The sequence below is a fragment of the Anser cygnoides genome, chromosome 16 (genome assembly GCF_040182565.1).
Source record: "Anser cygnoides isolate HZ-2024a breed goose chromosome 16, Taihu_goose_T2T_genome, whole genome shotgun sequence".
Lineage (NCBI taxonomy): Eukaryota > Metazoa > Chordata > Aves > Anseriformes > Anatidae > Anser > Anser cygnoides.
The window spans coordinates 934,594-953,704 of record NC_089888.1 but is presented as its reverse complement, the minus strand read 5'-3'; the positions used below and the strand labels follow the sequence as shown (position 1 = coordinate 953,704).

At 60.5% G+C, this 19,111-nt stretch overlaps 1 protein-coding gene and 1 long non-coding RNA gene across 4 annotated transcripts in view; one reads left to right on the top strand and one right to left on the bottom strand.

The window, feature by feature from the left end:
- The window catches only part of NOL4L (nucleolar protein 4 like), a 59,312-nt gene extending 40,517 nt beyond the window's left edge, over positions 1-18,795 (bottom strand). The window contains exons 1-3 of one of the 3 annotated variants that reach the window (XM_048050630.2): positions 4,312-5,080; positions 3,380-3,525; positions 1,863-2,018 (exon numbers count right to left, since the gene is read on the bottom strand). In XM_048050630.2, the coding sequence (XP_047906587.1) occupies positions 1,863-1,934 (72 nt within the window). In that variant the 5' untranslated portion in view covers positions 1,935-2,018; positions 3,380-3,525; positions 4,312-5,080. Of the gene's footprint in view, positions 1-1,862; positions 2,019-3,379; positions 3,606-4,311; positions 5,081-18,296 lie in introns of those variants that run through there. The other 2 variants (XM_066978555.1, XM_066978556.1) reach the window with 2 other exon arrangements.
- LOC136786519 (uncharacterized) lies at positions 8,269-15,852 on the top strand. The gene is made up of 2 exons (XR_010825387.1): positions 8,269-8,686; positions 15,457-15,852. It is a non-coding gene; the product is annotated as an uncharacterized lncRNA (long non-coding RNA).
- Positions 18,796-19,111: the final 316 nt, after the last annotated feature.

The following is a 19,111-nucleotide window of genomic DNA, read 5'->3' as shown; positions in this document are numbered from 1 at the left end:
AGAGAGACATCCATCTCCACTGAGCGGCAGCAGAGCCCAGTGTTTTACATGCATGCTAATGCCAGATGGGTAGAAAGTTCAGGCAGGGACCTCGTCCCAGCGATTCAAATGGAGGATGCAGTGCCTGGTCCTCATGGGATTCTCCTTCTATTTAGGCACAGCCCCATCTAGCTCTGCTGTGGCTGCCTAGACGCCCGGCTCAGCCCCTGCCTCCGCGCGATATTTATCCGTGCTCGAGCACCAGGAGCTCCCACAGAAACGCTGACGTTCAAGGGCCTGAAAATTGCTGCCGGCAAATGTGGAACCGCGGTGTGTGCAGAGAGCTGTCCCTCCGCCTCGCCTGCGGGACCGAGCCCGGTGTCCCTGTCGCTTTTGCTCTAGCAGGCCCTCAGCTCCCGCTGCAAATGTTCAGCTAATTTTAGTGATACAGTTGTTATTTCTCAGCTGATTTGATGCTCTGCAGAGCAGACAGCTTCCCTGATGAGTTATCTCCCATCCAAACTCCCTTTCTGATTGCCTCCCTCTGGAGGTCAGGGACAAGGGCAAACTCTCCAGTGCCTCTCTAATCAGAAATGCTGGGGAGAGGGGGAGGCAGCTGGGGGCAGCCGAGCTCCTGGAGCCGACCGGCCGGAGCTGCAGCCCCGGGCCCAGCGGGATGCACGGTGCTGCAGGGGGAGCCCAGGAGGGAGCCCAAGGGGAGAGCGAGGAGCCCCGGGCACAGAGCGGGACCCCGCTGCTCTCCTGAGCTGCCCAGGCACAGCCTCGTCCTTCTGAGAGATGAATCGAAGGAACTGGGGAAGGGCTGTTGCAGGCCATAGGGCAGGAGGGCGCGCACAGCACGTTGCAGTGCCAGCAGTGGGGACCTGCAGGGCAGGGCTGCACCATCCCATGGCGTGGGACGCACACGGACAGCCCCCAGCCCCGCGAGGGCTCCAGCCCCGCACCAAGCCCCGCACAACCCCGGGCATCATCGCGGAGAGCGGGGCGGCCTGCACAGAGCTCTCCGAGCTGATGCGCGCACCAGAAACGCCAGCTGCTGCCAGCCACTTCTGTCTCCACGCGACTCGGTCCTTAGGGCTGTGGGATTCAGGAGAGCAGCTCGGATTTGGACAGTGAATTCAGCTCTTCTTTTAACAGGAGAGCCCAAATATTTGCATCGAAGGGCTGTGCAGAGTCAGGAGAAACAGGGAGCTCCCTGGAGAAGCACACTTCAAGCTAAATTATTCCTGACCTAACTAGAATGGCTTCAGGATGGATAGATCTGGTTCTCAGCATCCGGGGAGCACCTGAGGAGACCCAGCTCGGGAACAGCCTCCATTTTCCAGAGGAGGGAGCCGAGCCGTGGGCTGCTGAGGCCAAAGCCCCTGGCGTGGTGCTGAGCGGGGCCGGGCTCTGGCTGTGCCCCAGTCCCCTCTCCTGGCTGCTGCTGCCCTTTGAGGCCCAGGCCTGACATTTCCCTGGGGAGAGGCTGGCACAGGGGAGGCAGATGGCACAGAGCAGAGCGCGGGGGACTGGGTAAACATCCCCTCGCACATCAGCGATGCTGAGCATTTCTCCTTTTTTTCTTTTTTTTTTTTTTTTTCCCCCAGACATGTACAGTTGCCTTTGTATGATTCATTCGGTCTTTCCTCTCTAAGCAGCCGTGCTGTTGTGCTGCTGCTGCAGCCCCGCTTCCCGTCTCCTGAGCGCAGCTGCTGTGCCTTTAAACAACTCTTTTCTCACGCCTCCTCGCACAGGCAAGCGGCCTCCATCGCCTCCAGCCTCCCCCTGCGCGGCACCGCTCCGGCCGTCCCGCTGGAAGCGCTTCCCGCTGCCCTGCGCGCCCGTCCCCTCGCCGCCGGGCGCACCAAGAGGGGTCTCACCGCTCGGTAGGTTTTCTTCTGCCCGGCATGTTTGGGTGCTTTGCCCGGCTCCGACGAGCTCTCCACATGCATGGAGTATATGATGTCAAAGAAATCTTCCACCACGGCCACGCGTTTCAGAGAGATGCCCTCGGGCTCCGACAGTCCATCTGCCCCCTACAACAGTGCAGGCAAGTCGAGTTAGTGTCAGCGGTGGGTGACAGGGGTGACGAGATGGGCCCGGGGCTAATGTGGTTGGAGGGGGCAGAGTCGCAGAGCGCCGGCCCCGAGCCGCCTGGGGCGCAGGGGAGGTGGGGGATAAATTAAACAGTGCTCTGGGGGGGAGGATGCTGTAGCCAGGGCAGTGGCGGCTGCTGCTGTTCTGCTGCTAAAGCTGCCAGTGAAATTGGGCCAGGAACAAAAACGAGGGGAGAGTCCAGAGCGGAGTCACAACCAATCGAGAAATTCAATTTTCATAATGTGGAATGATTTTGCTAGGCAGGGAATAGGCAGAGGAAGCTCTGTGGACCTGCAGCGGTACTAAAGCACCCTGGGAACCCCCGAGACGTGCGTGCCCGTGCGTGGGGCACCCCAGCTGAACGCAGTCCCCACGAACACGATCGATAAGCAGGACAAAATTTCACTGTGATGCCAGGATACGGCCCCTAAAGGAACGAGACAGAATCGCCCTCCTTCCCTGCACTGACCTTTCCGAGGCACCCTCCCTCCCTCACATACGCAGAGCAGCTGAGCGCTGGCAGCAGCAGCACAGCTCTTTGTGTTCGGATGTGCCGAGGAGCAGGAGGCTGTAATTCTGCCACACGGCAGTGGTGACAGACTGGTGGGAGTGGGAAGTGTGGTGAGCAGTGTTCCTCCGAGCCGACTGGCAAGAACGGTGTCAGCTCATGCTGGCAGGGAGCGCCGGGGAGGGGAGGCAGCTTTTGGTAGCCGGCAGCTGCTGACGGCGCTCGGGCACAAAGCCTCGGCACGGGGAGCAGCGATGGAGGCGGTCGGTGCCTGCCCTGACAGCAGGGAGTACCAGAAAGGGCCAGGCTGCTGGAGGTCACTCTGCCTCTGCTTGAAAAAATGCCATTGCTGCGTCTGTATATATAAATATATGCTACACACACGCGCACGCACACACATATATACATAACACTTCCCTTTGAGGCCTGCGTTCCGAAAATAAATGCACAGATGCAGCCCAGTTTGTACACAGCAGGCTGGTGAGCAGCAACCTGCACATCTAAATGACCTGCAAACTATCTTCTTCGTGTGCATTCAAATCTGTGAATGCAAGCAGAGGGCTGCATGCAAAGGAAATATCCCATCTTCCAAGCTGTCTTTTTTGTTGTTATTGGTGCTTGGGCTGTACATACTCACACGGACTACAGATTGAATAAATGCTGTTCTTAAGCCTCCAGTCAAGGGAATCTCAAAAATCAATCATTTAGAGGGATGGACTTCTGCTAAAGACTACCCAACGCACTGGGTAAGCAGTCTTTTACCGTGAAGCGCTGCCTGTTGAAGCTGCTCACCCCGATTTCAGAGCAGAGACCATCTACGCTCGGCGCGGCCGCAGCGGGACGGGTGGGCGTGCTCGCTCTGGAAACGGGCACGGGGCTTTTCCTGCACAAACCACCTCTCCCTTCCCTCGGGAGCTCTGAGCCGTATATAAAGGTGGCTGTAACAAAGAGAATATTGAGAACGAACACAAGGGGCACGGTGGCAGGGCTGATGTGGTGGGGGTCGGGAAACTTCGCCTGAGGGAGGGTTTCTGAGGAATATAGATCTAATTTCTTCTGTCACTGTTCGGGGAGTTTCACTTTAATCCAGGGCACGGGTATTCCCTTGCCAAGGAGGAATGGGCATTAGGAGGCTTCCTACTGACCAATAATCCTCAGAGCAGGGTTGAAATGAGGATAATTAGAGAAACAGGACAAAGGAAACTGCATCAGGAGAAAAGCACAGTCAGTCGCAACAAGCAGAGCCCTCAAAATTAAGGTTGCAACCAACTCCACACGCAAATCACTATTTCCAGGGCCATCCCAACCAGCAAATACCCTCATCCCTGCAAGGCCGGTGGTTGCCCGTTTCCTCCTTGGTTTTACAATGACTGCAGCTAAGAGAACCTCGGGGTCTGGCATCACTACAGCCTCTCTGCTCATCAGTGCTGGCTTCCTCGCCAGCCCGTCCGGATGCCGGGTGCCAGAGCTGCCTCCTCGCCAGCCCGTCCCCTGCTGCAGCCCTCCCGACTCCTCAGGCTCTCCAGCCCCTTGTCCGCGCTGAGACTTCTCCCCCCACGATGACTATTTAGCTTTGGGAAGCAGGTGAGATGCAAGCGGTGTCAAAGCCACTGGATATAAGAAGCTGTACCAAGTTGGTGATTCTGGGATTATGAAGGTTTATCAGTGGCAATATAACCAAATGTTGACGTAGGATTTAAGAGGACATATGTGCTATAGGTTACCTCTCAAAGGGCCTACGCCCCTCTCCGTCCGTCTTCCTTCCACACCCAGTATTGCTCACAAGTATTCAAGGCATGAGTCAGAGCCCGTAATATCTCAGAACGGCTTAAAAGCCATTAAGTTTAAAAAGCAATAAAAATTCAGTTGGGAAGAAGGACGAGCATAAAGGATGCTTTTGCCCCCTACTGGTGTTGGGGCTTTACCGGGAGCTGCCAGCCCCCAAAATGCACACAGGATTTCAGGAGTCAGCCTTGAGACAGGTGCTTGGGAAGCCGGCGGCACCTCAGGTGCTTGGCAGAGGGAGCCCCTTCGCCATGCTCCGGCATCCCACCTCCTCCCACCTTTGCCCAGCGTTAGTCGGCCTCTCCTCCTGCCCTTTCTCACCCATCTCCTCCCCTCCTGTCCCTGGCCTGTCCCCTATACGTTATTCCTACAGCTTTTGCTCCCCTTTCTCCCACCTTCCCAACCACCTTCGGTGCTCTCCAACCCCTCTTGTCCGTTTCTCCCCCTCGCTTCCCACCTGCCTCCTTCCTCCCCGCAGCCCTTTGTCTCCCTCCTCTCCTCGGCCCCCCCTTTCCTCCCGTGCCCCCCGCTCACACTTCACAGGCCCCTTCGGCCCCACGTCCCGCGCCAGCCTCCCGCGCCCTTCGCCCCGTGCCCCCCCCACTTCTCCTCGCTGCCCCTGGCCGAGCCCCCTGCTGGGGCCGGGGCCCCGCTCGGGGCAGGGGGCCGCGTTGGGGTTAGGGTCCCCTCGCACCCCCGGCACCGGAGCCCCCCTCGGCAGCCAGAGGAGGGGAGAGCCCCGCGCCAGGCGCCCCGGGGCTGGGGGAGATGGCGGCGGGCCTCGGGCTGCCCTCACGGGGCTCGCCCGCGTCCCCTCCCCGCATCTTTGTTCTCCCGCAGCCGCCCTGCCCTCCCCGGCTGCCGCACGACGCCGGCCCCCGCCTCGGCGGCCCCGCTCGTCCCCGTTCCCCCGGGGCCCAGCGGCTGGGGCGCGGCCGTGCCCTTTCCCCCCCCCCCCCCCCCTTCCCTCCCTCCCTCCCTGCCGGCCGCCCCCGCGCTGCCCCGGGCCGTGCAGCTCCGCGGGGGCCGCCCCGGGGCCGCCCGGTGACATCTGCCGCGGCGGCGGGGGGGGGGGGGGAAGAAGGGGCCGCCCCCCCCCCCCCCCCCCCTCCGCCCGGCCCGGGCTGAGGCCCCGGCGGCAGGTAGCGGCGTCGCCATGGCAACCGGCGGGGCCGTGCTGCCGGCGGTAATCCGCTCCCCCGGGCCGGGCCGGGCCGGGCCGGGTCCGGCCGGGCGGCTCCTCGCGGCCGGGAGGCACCGGCTGGCGGGGGCGGCCCCGGTGGGGACCCCCCGCGGCCCGGCCTCGGCCCGGCAGGCACCGAGCGGCCGTGGGGCACGGCCCCGGGGCGGTTTCCCAGGCCGCAGGCGGCCCCGGGTCCCGGTGGGCAGCGGCCACCCCGAGCGCCCCCGGCCGCCGTTCCCTGCTGCCAGCCGCCCGCTGGGCCTCTGCAGGCCCCTGCAGCCGTTTCTCGGCTGCCTGGGGTGTGAAGGCGGTCCCGGCCGGGGGTCTGCGGCTGAGCCCAGCGCTGAGGGGCACGCTTCACCCCCCGCAGGGCGGCGGGACCCCCGCGCCGACCTCTGCACCGGCCCCCAAATGCTGCTGCCTCCCTGCGCAACGCGAGACCTAAACGTGCGAGGAGCGGCCTCGTGCAAGGGCCGCCCGTCCCCACGAGCCTCTGTGCCCCGGTCCCCTCTCCTGGCTCTGCCGCTCTGATTTGAGAGAAGCTGGGAGGATTCCACCCGAACGCCCGGGGACCCGGCTCTCCGCGGCCTGCACGCCTGGCGGGGTCACTGCTGGAGGATGCGGCACAGGCCCAGGAGGAGCTCGGGAGCCTGGGGTCCCGGGGCTGCGCTCCGGCAGGGGCAACGTCTGCCTCCTCCAGCGGGGCCGGCAGCTTTCCTGGGCGCAGCAAGCTCTGCCCTGCACCGCTCTGCAGGAAAGCGGCGGTTTTCAGAGGGGGGGAGGTCACGCGAGGGCCACGGGGCAGGGGTGCTGGAAAAGGAGCGGGACAGGAGGGAGTGCCGGCTGCTTCCCCATCTGCTGCGCTCAACGGCAGATAAAACGCTCCCCTGGCCTTTACGCAAGGGGCTGATAGCAGCCGAATTCAGCTTCCTGCGAGCAAAAAGCCACTTCCTGCCGGCAGAGCCCTGCTGATTATGGCTGCACGCTGCGGGCTGTCCGAGGAGCAGACCCTCAGCCCTCCCCTGTCCTCGCACATCCCACACGAAAGTGCTCGTCTCTGTCTCAACCGCAGCATCTCCCCCCCGGCCCAGTACAGCCTCTCTCAGCACGTTAAACTCTTACTTCCCACGGCTACCTGGAAGGGCCCCTGTCACGCTCATCCCCGCGACACCCGAATGGGAGCTTTGGGGCTGGTTGCACTGAGCGGCCCCTCAAGGTCACCTCCCTTGCAGGCGGGGAAGAGGCAGCGCCGTCCCCTCTGCCTGCAGTGCTGCAGGGCAGAGCAGGGCTCCCCATCCCGTGCCCCCATGGGGCACAGCCGAGGGCTCACGCCTGGCAGCGCCATCTCTGCAGCAATCAGCAATCCCTGCTCTTCCTCGGCGCCTGTGGTGGTTCCCTCTGCTACGTGCACAGACGCGCTGTCAGATTGCTGCTTTGAGATTCACAACCGTGGTGTCGTGCCTTTCTAATTTCCTGTAAGTTGTGCTTTGTTCTAAGAAAATTTTTGTTCTTCAGAAAAAAATGATCAGCTGTGACCAGGAGCGGACAGGCACAGGAAAAAGCCGTGGGTTACAGAGGGACAGAAACTGCAATACACAGCAAGGAGCGAAATTCTGTCGCACTGTCAGAAAAATTCCTGTCGGTGCCTCAGTGACTCGCACCTTGCATCCATCCACCTCGCCAGACCGCAGCCTCCTGCCTGCCTCCGGCACCTGGCGCTGCGGCTACCGCGAGGCAGACGGAGCCGGCATGCGAGGAGCACGAGCCCACCTCTACAATTACTCCTTCCGCGCAGGCTTGGGTACCGAGACAGACGCTTTATTTCAATATGGACTCTTACAACTTTTGATCAAGAAACTGTTCTTGGTACTTCTCATCTCTGGGAAGTCGGTCCTTGATTGGCTTCTATATTTAGACTTCTCCAGGGCTTTAGGAAGTTCACTCCTCATGGTATTTAGGTGTAGGATGAAAGCAGCTTTTGCGGGGGATATGTTAAACCACAGCAGGCTCCCTCTGCTAATGCTGCGAGGAGAAAGAAGAGCTCGATTCCTAGAACTTCCCTCTTCCTCTTGTCCCTCTTACCACGGGCACAGTGCATGCCTTAGGAATAGGCCCTGGGGAAATGCTAGACTGAGGACAATATCAACTGTATGGCTAATGACAAAAAGAACCCACCAGAATAACATGGGAAATGCTTTAACTTACAGATTTTGCTCCTTTTTCTCCAGAGGTATTTTTCTGGGAATTTTTTCTGAACATATCTGGTTGGAAAATCGGGAAAAAATGGTAGCTAAAATGCTGATGACGTTTCTCTGTGCTAAACATTTATACATAATTTTGCACAAACTACCAGGCAAACATGAAGCCCAATCCAGCTGTTATAGCTACAGTCCTCCTCACTGCAGTAAAACCTGCCCTGGCTCTGCTGATCAACTGATCCTCACCACGGCCCAGGAGAGGTAATTTCTCCAGGGGGAACCAAGGCAGGCAGGAGAAGTAATTTCCCCAGGGCTACCCGCTGACTCCGGCCGGGGGCTGGTGGAGCAGCATACCCGAGTCCCCGACTGCCAGCCTCGTGCTCGGTGCATTCGCATTGTTTCTCTAGCCGGCACGGTACACAATACTTTTTTTCCAAGGTAAATACTTCCTTGTGAGGGGGAGCCAGGCGCATTATTTTTAGACGGCAAACAAAGCTGAGGTGTATGTCTTTCACCGGGGACAGGCGCCTCTTACAAGCGAGCTGCTCTTTCAGCAGCCACAGCTGAGCCGTCTCCATGAGCCCAGGCCTTTGCTCTGACCTCAGCTTATTTCTCTGCCGGCTCCCAGGGCTCTGAATGAAAACACGGCAGCCTGGGAGGGGCGAGCCTGGAAATGGCAGCCCTGCCTCCGGCTGCGGGGAGGGCCCAGGTGGGCTGCGGGGGGCTGCGGGTGGTGGGGTGGGCACCGATGCCCCGTGCCAACGGGGCACAGGGGCGACGGGCGCAGCAGCGGCGGCGGGCAGAGGCTCGGTTGCGTGCCTGCCATGCCCTGCAGGCAGAGGACATTTTGCACGGTGCAGGAGAGCCGAGCTGCCTCCCCGCGAGCACCGGCCGCCCGCCGCGGGGAAGCCACAGGAGCAGCTGCGCCGGGAGGTGAGTGCACGCTGCCGGGCGAACGTGACCCCGTGGCCGGGCACAGCCGGGAGCCAGCGCTGCCCGCCGTGGGCGAGCCGGCCGCGTCGAAGGGAACAAACCGCTGGGTGCACCGGGGCAGGCCGAGCTGCGTCAGGGCTTCGTCTCTGACGGTTTGGGGTGGAAACACCGGTGCGGCCTCGTGAGCACAGCGCCCGGCTGCAGAGAGCTCCGGCCTGCCCGGGGAATCGCCCTGGCTGCAGCCTCCGGACTGCGCCGCGCTGCTCCGCTGAGCCGGGGAGGTGCGGCGGGGTGGCTCGCTAGCGGGCAGGTGTCACGGGCATTGTCATCTGGTGGCTGCTGCCGTGCTGCAGTATTTCTTGTTATTTTGAACAATTAGGCAGAGCTAAAATGCAAGCTTGTTGTTGTTTATTTTTTTTTAATAAACCTGTAAAGATGGGGGGCGATTTCTTAATGGCATTTGGATCTTTTTAGGTGAGATGGAGGGGCATGCCGGGGGGGTGGCAAGAAATTGAATTTGTAATTAGAAGAGCATTTATATTAAATAGCATCCTAAAGCAAGTCTGCAGCTATATGTTGAAAATTATATATCGAATATTGGAAAAATATTGAAAATACATAGCTGCAACACAAACTCAGGACGTGTTTAGAGGTGGTTCTTCCCTACAGTAACTTATCACAGTAAACAATCTTCCCAGCTCTGAGGCAGGAATCTAATAAAGATCACTACCAAAGCAAAATCTTTCAAGCCGGAGGAGGAGACGCCGCTGTACCAAGTGACGAGGTCACCCTTCGCCGCAAGGTTACCCCTCGTTCTGCCTGGGAACAGACCCAGCAGCGTCAGGGCAGCCATGCAACATCATCGAACCTGCCGTGAGGACACGGTGATGTCAAAATGAAACTAAGTAGGAGGAGGCAGAGTGCAGCAGCAGCAGCTCAGCTCGTTAGGGGCAAGCAAAATTATGTAAAATAAGTTACAAATGATGCTCCAGTGAATCAAGGTCAGGCGGGCCAAGGCTGAGCCCCGAACGCATGGCATCCTGGTGTCAGCTCATTGTTCCCTGGCAATGCAGAGGATGTGGGCCAGAGTCAGAGACTCCCGCAGGCACTGCAAGATGTGCCTCTAGGAAAGCGCTGACAACTCAGCAGCCCTTCGAGGGGGCTCAAGCTCCCTCCCAGAACCGAGCCTCTGTGCCAGGTAAGGGCACCGAGGACATGAGCTGCACTGTGCTGCTGCGCCTTTTTCCTGCCTTTACCCCAAAAGCTGACGGTGCTGAGCCATAAGGGTTATGCTGGACTCCACCACCCCCTTCCCTGACACCTGAACCAAGCAAAACACACGGCACCTACCCTTGGTGACAGCAGGCTCCTACTGCAGTCAGTGTTTATTTACTCTGAGCTGCATACACGGACCTGAAAGGGTGTGGGGGGGTCCCACACAGGGAGCTGGGGAGGGGGCAGAAGTTGACTGAATTTTGCTAGATCTGTCAGGTAACCCTCCTCTGAATTCTGGCTTGTTTCCACTGTAACCACGCAGGGTGGGCCCCAACTCTTCCAAAATCTGACTTGTAAATCATCCCCACGGATTCCCGATTAACCTGGGCCAGCCAAATGGATTTTTTTGGAGCTCTCAACTGCAACTACGTGTGGGGGGATCAGAAATGAGACGTGCTGTTTAACACCGACGGCTCCGTCATGGCAATCCGTCCACAGGGCCCCCTCTCCCAGGGCTGACACCGCCCAGCAGCATCCCACCACGGCTGGTCCAGCAGCCTCATCGCTGCAGGCTGGGCACATCGGTAAAGCCACGCTGCCTCGCCGCTGGCTTCCCCTGCCTTTCTGTGAGCCCGTGTCTCGAAACAGGGATGCTGCGGTGAGCAGGAGAAAGGGAGGGCGAACCAAACGGGGCAGGGATGACAGACAATTAATATAACCTGCCCTCTGCATGAGGAATAAATTGGCAGCTGACAGGTTATAATCTGTGCAAGCAGGATCTTCACAGGAGAGGTGAAGGCTCCATTGGGGGCCAATTGGATGGTTAATTAGGAGGACAAAGCAGAGGATTTGTGAAAATGTTTATGAAACAGTTCTTTGCAAGGAAGCCTCTGAGAAATGCTCACCAGAGAGGAGTCGCTTTTGGTTAGGAGGAGGAAACACGAGGGTGAAATAGCAGAACCAAGCACCGAGACAGAAAATAGCAATGCAAATGTCCCTAGGAGGGCTGGGGGATTCCCAAGTGCAGTGCGGAGGAGTTCAGGGAAGGACCCTGTGACATCTAATTTTTCTAGAAATACATGGGCCGTGTCCTCCCTCCTCCCCGCCCGGTCCCCACCCTGCCACCAAAAAGCAGGGGCAGCGCGGAGCTGCTCCCGAGGTAGCTGGCAGGCAGCCCCTGCAGGCGGCCAACGGGCGATGTGTTCGCCTTGCGGAGACAGGGCACGGGGAAAGCAATTAAACCCAAGCTTTGATTAGGACTCACAGCTGACTGCTCGTGTTAGAAATGCCCGAGCTTCTCTAAGCGTCGGGGCTGTGGCTGGAGCGGGCCGGACCCCCCGTCCCCTCCTCGGCACGCTGCTGCTGCAGCAGGAGCGTGACTGATGCTCTCTGTCCCACACAGCTCCGAGAGCTCAGAGGTAGGAACCAGTTGCTAAGAGACAGGACCGTACTTCCCAGCCCACATCCAGACCTTTGTCACCAGCTCAAGGGCTTGTGCTGGATCACAAGGCCCGAGGCAGGTGAGCGAGGGCAGGCAGGCCTCCTCCCCGCCGCCACAGCCCCGTGGGCCCGGGGTACCCGGGGTACCCGGCACCCGAACCGGCAGTGGCAACAACGACCCGAAAGCATCGCCCAGGGAGGAGCTGCCCCGGCTGGGTGCTGCCACAGGGCCCCCGGAGCACCCAGGCCACCATGGCACCAGCGCAGGCAGCGCTCGCAGCACCGACACCCAGAAGGGTTCGGATGCCTCAGCAGCGCGGATGCATGGATGACCCGGGGTCTGCTCTTAGATCGCTCACTCAAATGCAAGCCAGGCCAGGAGTCCCGAGGCCCTGCCCTGCCTTCCCCAGAGCAATCCCTCCCTCTCGGCGTGGAGCAGGTCCGTCTGAGATGCTAGCATTGCTTCTGCCTGTACGTTAGAAGAGTAAACGTGTGCCTTCCAGGCCGTCAAGCCAAAACAGAAAAAGGGCCGAGAGAAAACATTTACACAGCATCCCGGTCTCCCAGTTGTCTTCCTGTGAAAGGCCCAGTACCGCTCTGGCAAGACATAACCAGCCTCCTACTTTCAGTGGCTGCTGGCTTAATCTCAGACACACGGGAAAGAAACCATTACTCCAAACCTCTGCTATTACTGCCCGCTCCCATATACATGCACGTCCATTCTGCAGCTATTTCTTCTCAAATAAATTGCCGCTCTTTGGCACCAGCCATAAAAGTGGAAGTCAGCAGCATTCCAACAAAGACGACGATTTTGGCCACCAGGTACCTCCTAGCTACAATCAGCTAATTAGATGAGACACCAAGACTCGGTGGTGACTTTGGCCCATCTGGATGCAGTTCTTCAGAGGTGGGCACAGCTAACATGAGATCAGGGGAAGGTAAATGCTAATTTGCACTAAGGGAAGAGAAAAGAATATGTGTTCCTTCGTCCCAGGAACGCAGACAAGGTTTTGTGAAGCCAGAGCATCAACGTGTGCTGGCTGGCTGGACACTCCATTGATGCCCCATGCCTCTTTGTGGTTTCCCTGCCAATTTATTTTGTCCATAAAGTTCATACGCTGCTCATATCAGTCCTAATTTAATAGCAAAAACAAAACTGAGGGAACGATATTATCTGAGAATTTTGCTGAGAATGGTTTGGACAAACATTCTTGAGAAAGTTCGCAGTGAAACCAGTGCAACAACCTCTTCTGGGCTTTGCTGCCATCCTTAGTCAGCAACTGAATTCCCCTGCCTGCTCAGAATAAGAGTAAGTCCCTTTGAGTCACGGCCCTTGGAGGAGAGGTGAGAGCACAGCCTACATTTGCTCTTATCGTCAGTCCTCTCAGCTCCTCGCTAATGCAGGGCCCTGAGTGCTTGGACCCCTCTTCCTCTGCAAAGACGGGGCATGATCTGAAGAGCCCCAAGAGCAGTGTCTCACCGGACCTGGCTTTCCTTCCTTTGCATTTTAGCATCATTTTAAGAAGGCCTTACAGAAGCTCTGTTTCATTTGCTTCTTTTTTTTTCTTTTTTTTTTCTTTTTTTTTCTTTTTTTTTCTTTTTTTTTTCCCTTCTTCAAAGCAACGCCCAACAAGCAACACAAATCTTAAAGCAGTTGCAGGGGGAGATAACTTTCGGGTGATACGAGTGCTTCATCAAGGAAATACTCTCAGATCCTCTTGGATCTCGGTTCCTCTCAGATCGGCAATGCCAGCAATGTTTCTGGAATCACGTAGGACGTACGGCATAAACGGTGGATAGACACGACTGTTTTGGAAACTGTTTATCCGGGCATGCGTAAGGGGGCTGGGACCGGGAGAAGGGGTGGGATGGGGAACCTTTGGACGGGTTATCGCTAACGTGACTCTGACCACCAGCAGTCTTCAGAAGCAAAAACTGCTGCTGATGTTGTGCAAACTCAGAGCTGAATCTGGAACTGGTATTGAGGTAGGAGACCTCTGCGTTTGGTTGGATGGGACCATGCATCCAGCCAGCATTGTGCCAGTCTCCTAAGTGCACATTTGAATGTAAACCTGCCACCAGTTCAGCTCCTTGGAAAAGCCAGTGCTGCCCTGCACGCTCAGGGGTAGGCTATTTCAGAGCAGGTGAAGGCTCTGTATACTCTAAGTAAGGCTCGTGCTAAAGAAGTAATAGACAATTTCTCAGATAATACCCTCAGGCCCATTTGCCTTGTCTAAGGCTCTTCTGAGCAGTCTTGATTTATTTTTTTTTTATCACGTGAAGTCCACAGAAAGTCTAAGTGGTTATTCACAATAGTGAAAACCTTCTGTTGACTAATGTTCTTAGAGGTTATAGATGTGCAGCTTTTTGGGGCACTGAATATGGGCATTGAAGTGCACTTGTACCAGGAAAAATGTAGCCTCTATTAACTGCTGGAGCAGCATCTTTCCGACATGCCCAGCTTCTCAACTCAAGCTTTCTGCCACTGTGCTGTGCTGTCCCACGGCCTAGCATCACGGCTTTCACATGCTTCAGCATCACAACGCTCTCTGTCTCTGGGAACTAAAATATATTTAGGGATACGCTGTACTGTGAGATTTATCCGTGTCCCATGTGATGTCTTTCCTGCTGTCGGTGAAAGGCCTGCATCCATTTTGCTTTTTGGTCTCATTCTGTTCTCTGTAGCGCTCCTCCCCGCCACAGTACCTTTCCTTGGATGAATTTCACCAGGCACAATCGTGAAATGATTTCAAACATTCAGTTCCGGGGGAGCCAGCATAGGTGAACTGCACTGCTACAACAATAGCAGCCCACCCTCACAAATGTCATCAGCCTTTTATTAATGCCTAAAAGAACTCCAGAACCTCATGCCAGCTCTGCAGGGGACAGAGAGCGAGCAGGAAAGCAAAATCAAACGTAGGCAGTGCTGCAGAGCCTACCCAATCCCCGAGCCTTTGCACAATACCCAAAGGGTCAGCCCAGCGCGAGGCTTTCCCGTACCTCACCCCGCAGCCCGATTGGACTCAGTCCTCCAGCCTGCGTCGCGGGCTGCCAGAATGAATCCATCCTGCGAGGCTGGCCACCGCTCCGGAGTTGTGACAAGCTCACACCACGCACGGCGAGGTACGGCATTGATTTAGAGAGCGTGCGTAACCACTCCCGCAGCTCACGCCTGGCCCCAGCACGCCCTGCCGCGCCGGGAAAGGCACCCGCAGCCCGGCTGTCACCAAAGGGCCGCCCGCGCCCCTGCGCTGCTCCCCTGCCTCACCGCGCTTCTGCACAAGACTGTCTAAGTGATGCTAAATGCTTAGGACAGGAGGGACACGAGATTTTAACGAACTGCATCTTAGCACCTTGTCACGACCGAATTCTCCCACAGTTCTTCGCAAAGCCGGGGTGAAGGGGGAGCGCTGCCCAGGGAACGCGGGGTTCGGCCCAGCAGGCGGATAACGAGGTGGTTTGCACCTTAGTGCACGCCATCCACGTGAGGGAACGGCAGCCTTGGGCACTTTGGGATATCCATTGTTTGTGCTGCAGCAGCACACAAAGATACCCTCCTCCTCAGCACAGCCTAAACGCCGATTTGTCCAAGCGCCTGGCCTGCGGGATGCAGCACCCGGCCGGAGCATGAACCGGGCTGTCGGACAACAACGCCCTGCGCTGCCAAACCCCGTGCGTAGCTGCGGAGGGTTTTTTTTTTAATTGTATGTGTTAAATGTCCAGCATCTTTGGGACGTTCATCTGGGAAAAAGAAATCCGAACAGTCTCTGTGCCAGACATCCGTCCGCACTGCTGTTCCTATTCCCAGTGCATTCTTTGAGAAGACCACCATCTGCTCTGACCACCACCTAAGGCAGATGCCCCCTTCTCAGTGCACAGTCACAGCTCTCAAGCCACCCAAATCTGATTAGGCCTGTTCTGATGAGAGGCCTGGAGGAGGGCAAGGGAAAGTTACTCGGGAGAGAAAATAATAACCCCATGTTAATTATGTTTTCGCTACAGATGCGCAGAAAATGCACAAGCCAGCTCAGGATGCATAAGCCAAAAGGGACGGCTCTACCAGGTCGCTGCGGGGGTTACTATGATGATTTTTGCCTTTTTTTTTTTTATTTCAGAGGAGGAGTGGCCCCAGCCCTATCAGGGGCAGGAAAGATCTTATCCCCACTGCTGCCCTCTACGCGCTCTTTAGCACCTCTCCTCTAGCTCTCGCTCCGGTACCTCGGATTTCCTGTAGCAACCTGCAGATGCAGCACAGCGGCGCCCAGGCCCCCCCCCCCCGCCGCCCCCCGGCCGCGTGTATTTCTGCCTGTCCCTTCGGCCCGGGACGGTGCCGAGCACGCCAGCGCCCCGGCAGATGTGCTGGGAGGAGGACGGGGGGTCAGGACGAGGGGTATCGGGTTGCTGAGGAGCACGGCCAGGAGAAAGCAACCGAAACGCCAGTCCGGGACCATTTGGGAGAAGCGGCAGAACAGGCACGAAACCAGAATACACACTTTACTGTCAAGCCAAAAGCTCGTGTTGGCGTCGTGAATTATTTCACTGCATGCACGAGAGAAATGAAATACACCCACAAAACCAGCCCAAAGCACCAAAGACCAGGAGAGCACCGACTTATCAGGAGCTGAAGAAAATCCCCGTCAAGTTACCTCTACATTTGAGAGCCACTTCAGGCAAAGCCAAAACCCAGCACACGCACTGGGGCTGAAGCCAGCCACGGGATTCCCTGGGGGGGGCGAGGTGGGGCTGGGGGGGGCCGGGAGCCTGGGGGAGAGGCGGCCACAACTTCTACAGACCCGGCGCCGGAGGATTTCGGGGAGAGCGATGACAGCTCTTTCCTACAGCCAGTGGCTCTTTGCAGCGCTGCCAGCCCTAACTTCGGGCAGGTACTGCAGTCCCTGGGAAATAAGCGGTATTGCCCCTCGGAAAAGGCAGCCGTCCCCTGGGGGCATGCCTGCTTTTTGTTCGTTGGCTTACGGGAGCCTGGGTGTATCTCCTATCTGTAGCCTGCAGGGACTCTGCCAGGGAAGATGTGGGGGCCTAGGCACGCTCCTCGCTGAAACTTCATCTGTGCGGAAGCCCTTTGGGAATACGCGGGCTTGCGCCGGCCTCGTTGAGCTCCTGACCCTCGGGACTCCGCCACGGACAAAGGGGAGGGGGTGTCTCGCTGGCGGCGGGGTCGAGGGAGTCTGGCGTGGCCTCTCTGGGGTACCATGACTCTGCAGCATTTGGAAGATCTGGGATAGAGTCGCCGGCTAGATGGAGAGGACCTGGGGGAAGCGCAGGATCTGTGCAAGGGGGCTCGGCTCCTAATCCGCCCTCGGCAGGGGCTGTTTGGGAGCGGAGGGGAAGCGGTAGAGGAGGGCTGCAGAGATGTCTCAAAAAAAAATTGCCAAGAATTTTTTTGGGGCATGGAATGGGGGAGGGGGGCTGCAAGGGGAGAAAGAAAGGCGCCTCTGAGCACCACGAAGGGAAAAGGAGAAATAATGACCCTTCCCCCTCCCCCCAATAATAAGGCAGACCAGATGGGAGGTAAATAGTGCGTTTAGAAGCATTTGCCACAGATGGGCTGCCCTCAATGGAAGCATCCTCCAGCCACATCAATGCTGGAGTCTGTGTGTGCACAGAAAACACTGCACCCTTTAGAGCAGCGGCAGCAGCAGCAGCAGCAGCAGCGGGGAGAGGAGGGGAGGGACAGGAAAAAAAAAAAAAAAAAAAAAAGCCCTCCCGGAGCCCTTCTGTGCCCGCTGGCCCGGAGCAATCCCCCGGTTCCCCCCGGCGGGCGGCGGGGGGCAGCGGGGCCGGGGCGCACCCCAGCGCGCGGGGCCGGGGGCTGCGAAAGTTGCGCCTTTCCCTCCGCGCCGGGGAGCGAGCGGGGCGCGCTCGGGACGGGAACAATGGGGCGGCGGGGCAGCCCCGGGCGGCGGCGGGGCGGGAGGGACGGAGGGAAGGAGGGAGGGAGGGACGGAGGGAGGGAGGGGGGGAGGCGGCCCGGTGCGCCCCGCGCCGCCGGCCCGGCGGGGCGCCGAACAATGAGGCTCCGGCGGGGGAGTTTCCCGGGACGGCGGCCGCGGGGGAGGGGGGGCAGCCCTAATCCGGGCTCTGCCGCCGCCCGCACCCCCCGGGGCACCGGCTGCCGCGGCCGCACGGGGCGGGCAGCGCCGCGGGACGGCGGGGCCGGGCGAGCCGCAGCGGGCCGGGCTCGCTCCGCTCCGCTCCGCACGGCTCGGCTCGGCTCGGTGCGGCGGGGCGGGCGGGGCGCGGCGGCGGCAGCGGCGGGGGTGCCGGCGCCCCCTCCCCGCCGCCGCTCTGCCCTTGACTGCAAGCCCGGCTCGGGCCGTGGGGCGGATGGGAAATGCGGGGCGAACGTGAGCGGACGGGGCGGGGGGGCGGCGGGGCCCGCACCGGGCGGCGGCGCTGCTCCCCCCCCGCCCCCCCTCCCGCGGGGGCAGGTGCACGGGGGCACCGCCGCCCCCCCCCCCCCCCCTCCCGCCCCCGTCCCCGCCGCCGCCCGCTCGGGGCTGCACCGGATGGGACGGGGGGGGCGGGGGCGGCGGAAGGTGCGAGGCTCCGGGCGGGCGCCTCTCGCCATCCGCATCCCGGGTGGGTCGGCTCGGGGCGGCGGCGGCCGTCCCGGTGCTGCCGCCCGGAGCCGCGGGGGGCTGCGGGAGCGGCCGGGCCCCGCGTCGCGCCCCGCATGGGGCATGCGCGCTCCCGGCGGCCGGCGGCGCGGCGGGGCTGGGCCGCCCGGTGCTGACGGGACGGGGCCGGTAGGGGAGCGGGCAGAGGGGCCCCGGGGTGCCCGCCCCCGCCCCGGTCCCCCCTCACCCCCCAACCCCCCCGGCCCGCCGCCCCCCCCCCCCCCCCCTCCCGCCCGCACCCCCGGGGAGGACAGACAGACACGGACAGGCAGGCAGACAGACAGACACAGAGCCCCCGGGGCACGGAGCGCACTAACCGTTCCCGTTTTCACCGGCACATAAACCACCACTTGACCCATCTTCGTCGCCTCCCTGGTGCCGTTTCCCAGGCGGAAGCCCTTGGACCGGACCCAGAACTGGAACTTGCCTTTCTCCCCCCCGCCGGAGCCGCCGCCGGAGCCGGATCCCCCCTGCAGCACCTCGGCGATGCGCTGGTACTTGCTCCGGGTCACCGTCTTGGTTTTGGCCGAGTCCCCGTAGGTGCGCAGGCACCAGTCCCGGAACTGCCGCCCCAGCTCGCTGTCCCCGGGGCGGCTCCCCCGCAGCAGCAGCGGCGGCTTCGGCATCGCCCGGCCGGCGGCGGCAGCGACAGCGGCGGCGGCGGCGGCGGCGGCGGCGGCGCCCGGCCCCGCGCCCTGTCCCGGCGCGGCGTGCGGCGGGGCTGGGGGAAGCCGAGGCGGCGCGGCGAGCCCGGCCGGCCCCGGCGCGGCGCGGCCCGGGACGGGGCTGGGGGGCGATGCCCGGGAGGGGCCGCGGCGGGGGGGGCGCCGGGGCTCGGACAGCGACCCGGGAGCCGGGCGGCGGGAGGCACCGGCGGCGCCAGCAGCAGCAGCAGCCGCTCCTGTCACAGGATCACAGGCGGCTCCGGCTCGTCCCCCTCCCTCCCTCCGCCCGCCCGCCCGCCCGTCCCTGCCTCCTCCGCCCCCTCCGGCCGCCTCCTCCTCTCAGCGGGATCCCACCTGTTAGAGCGGCCGCGCCGCCGCCGACGGGCCCCCTCCCCCGGACGGCCCGGCCCGGCCCGGACCCGCGGGGCCGCGCTCCCCCCCCCCGGCCCGGCCCGGCCCGGCCCGGC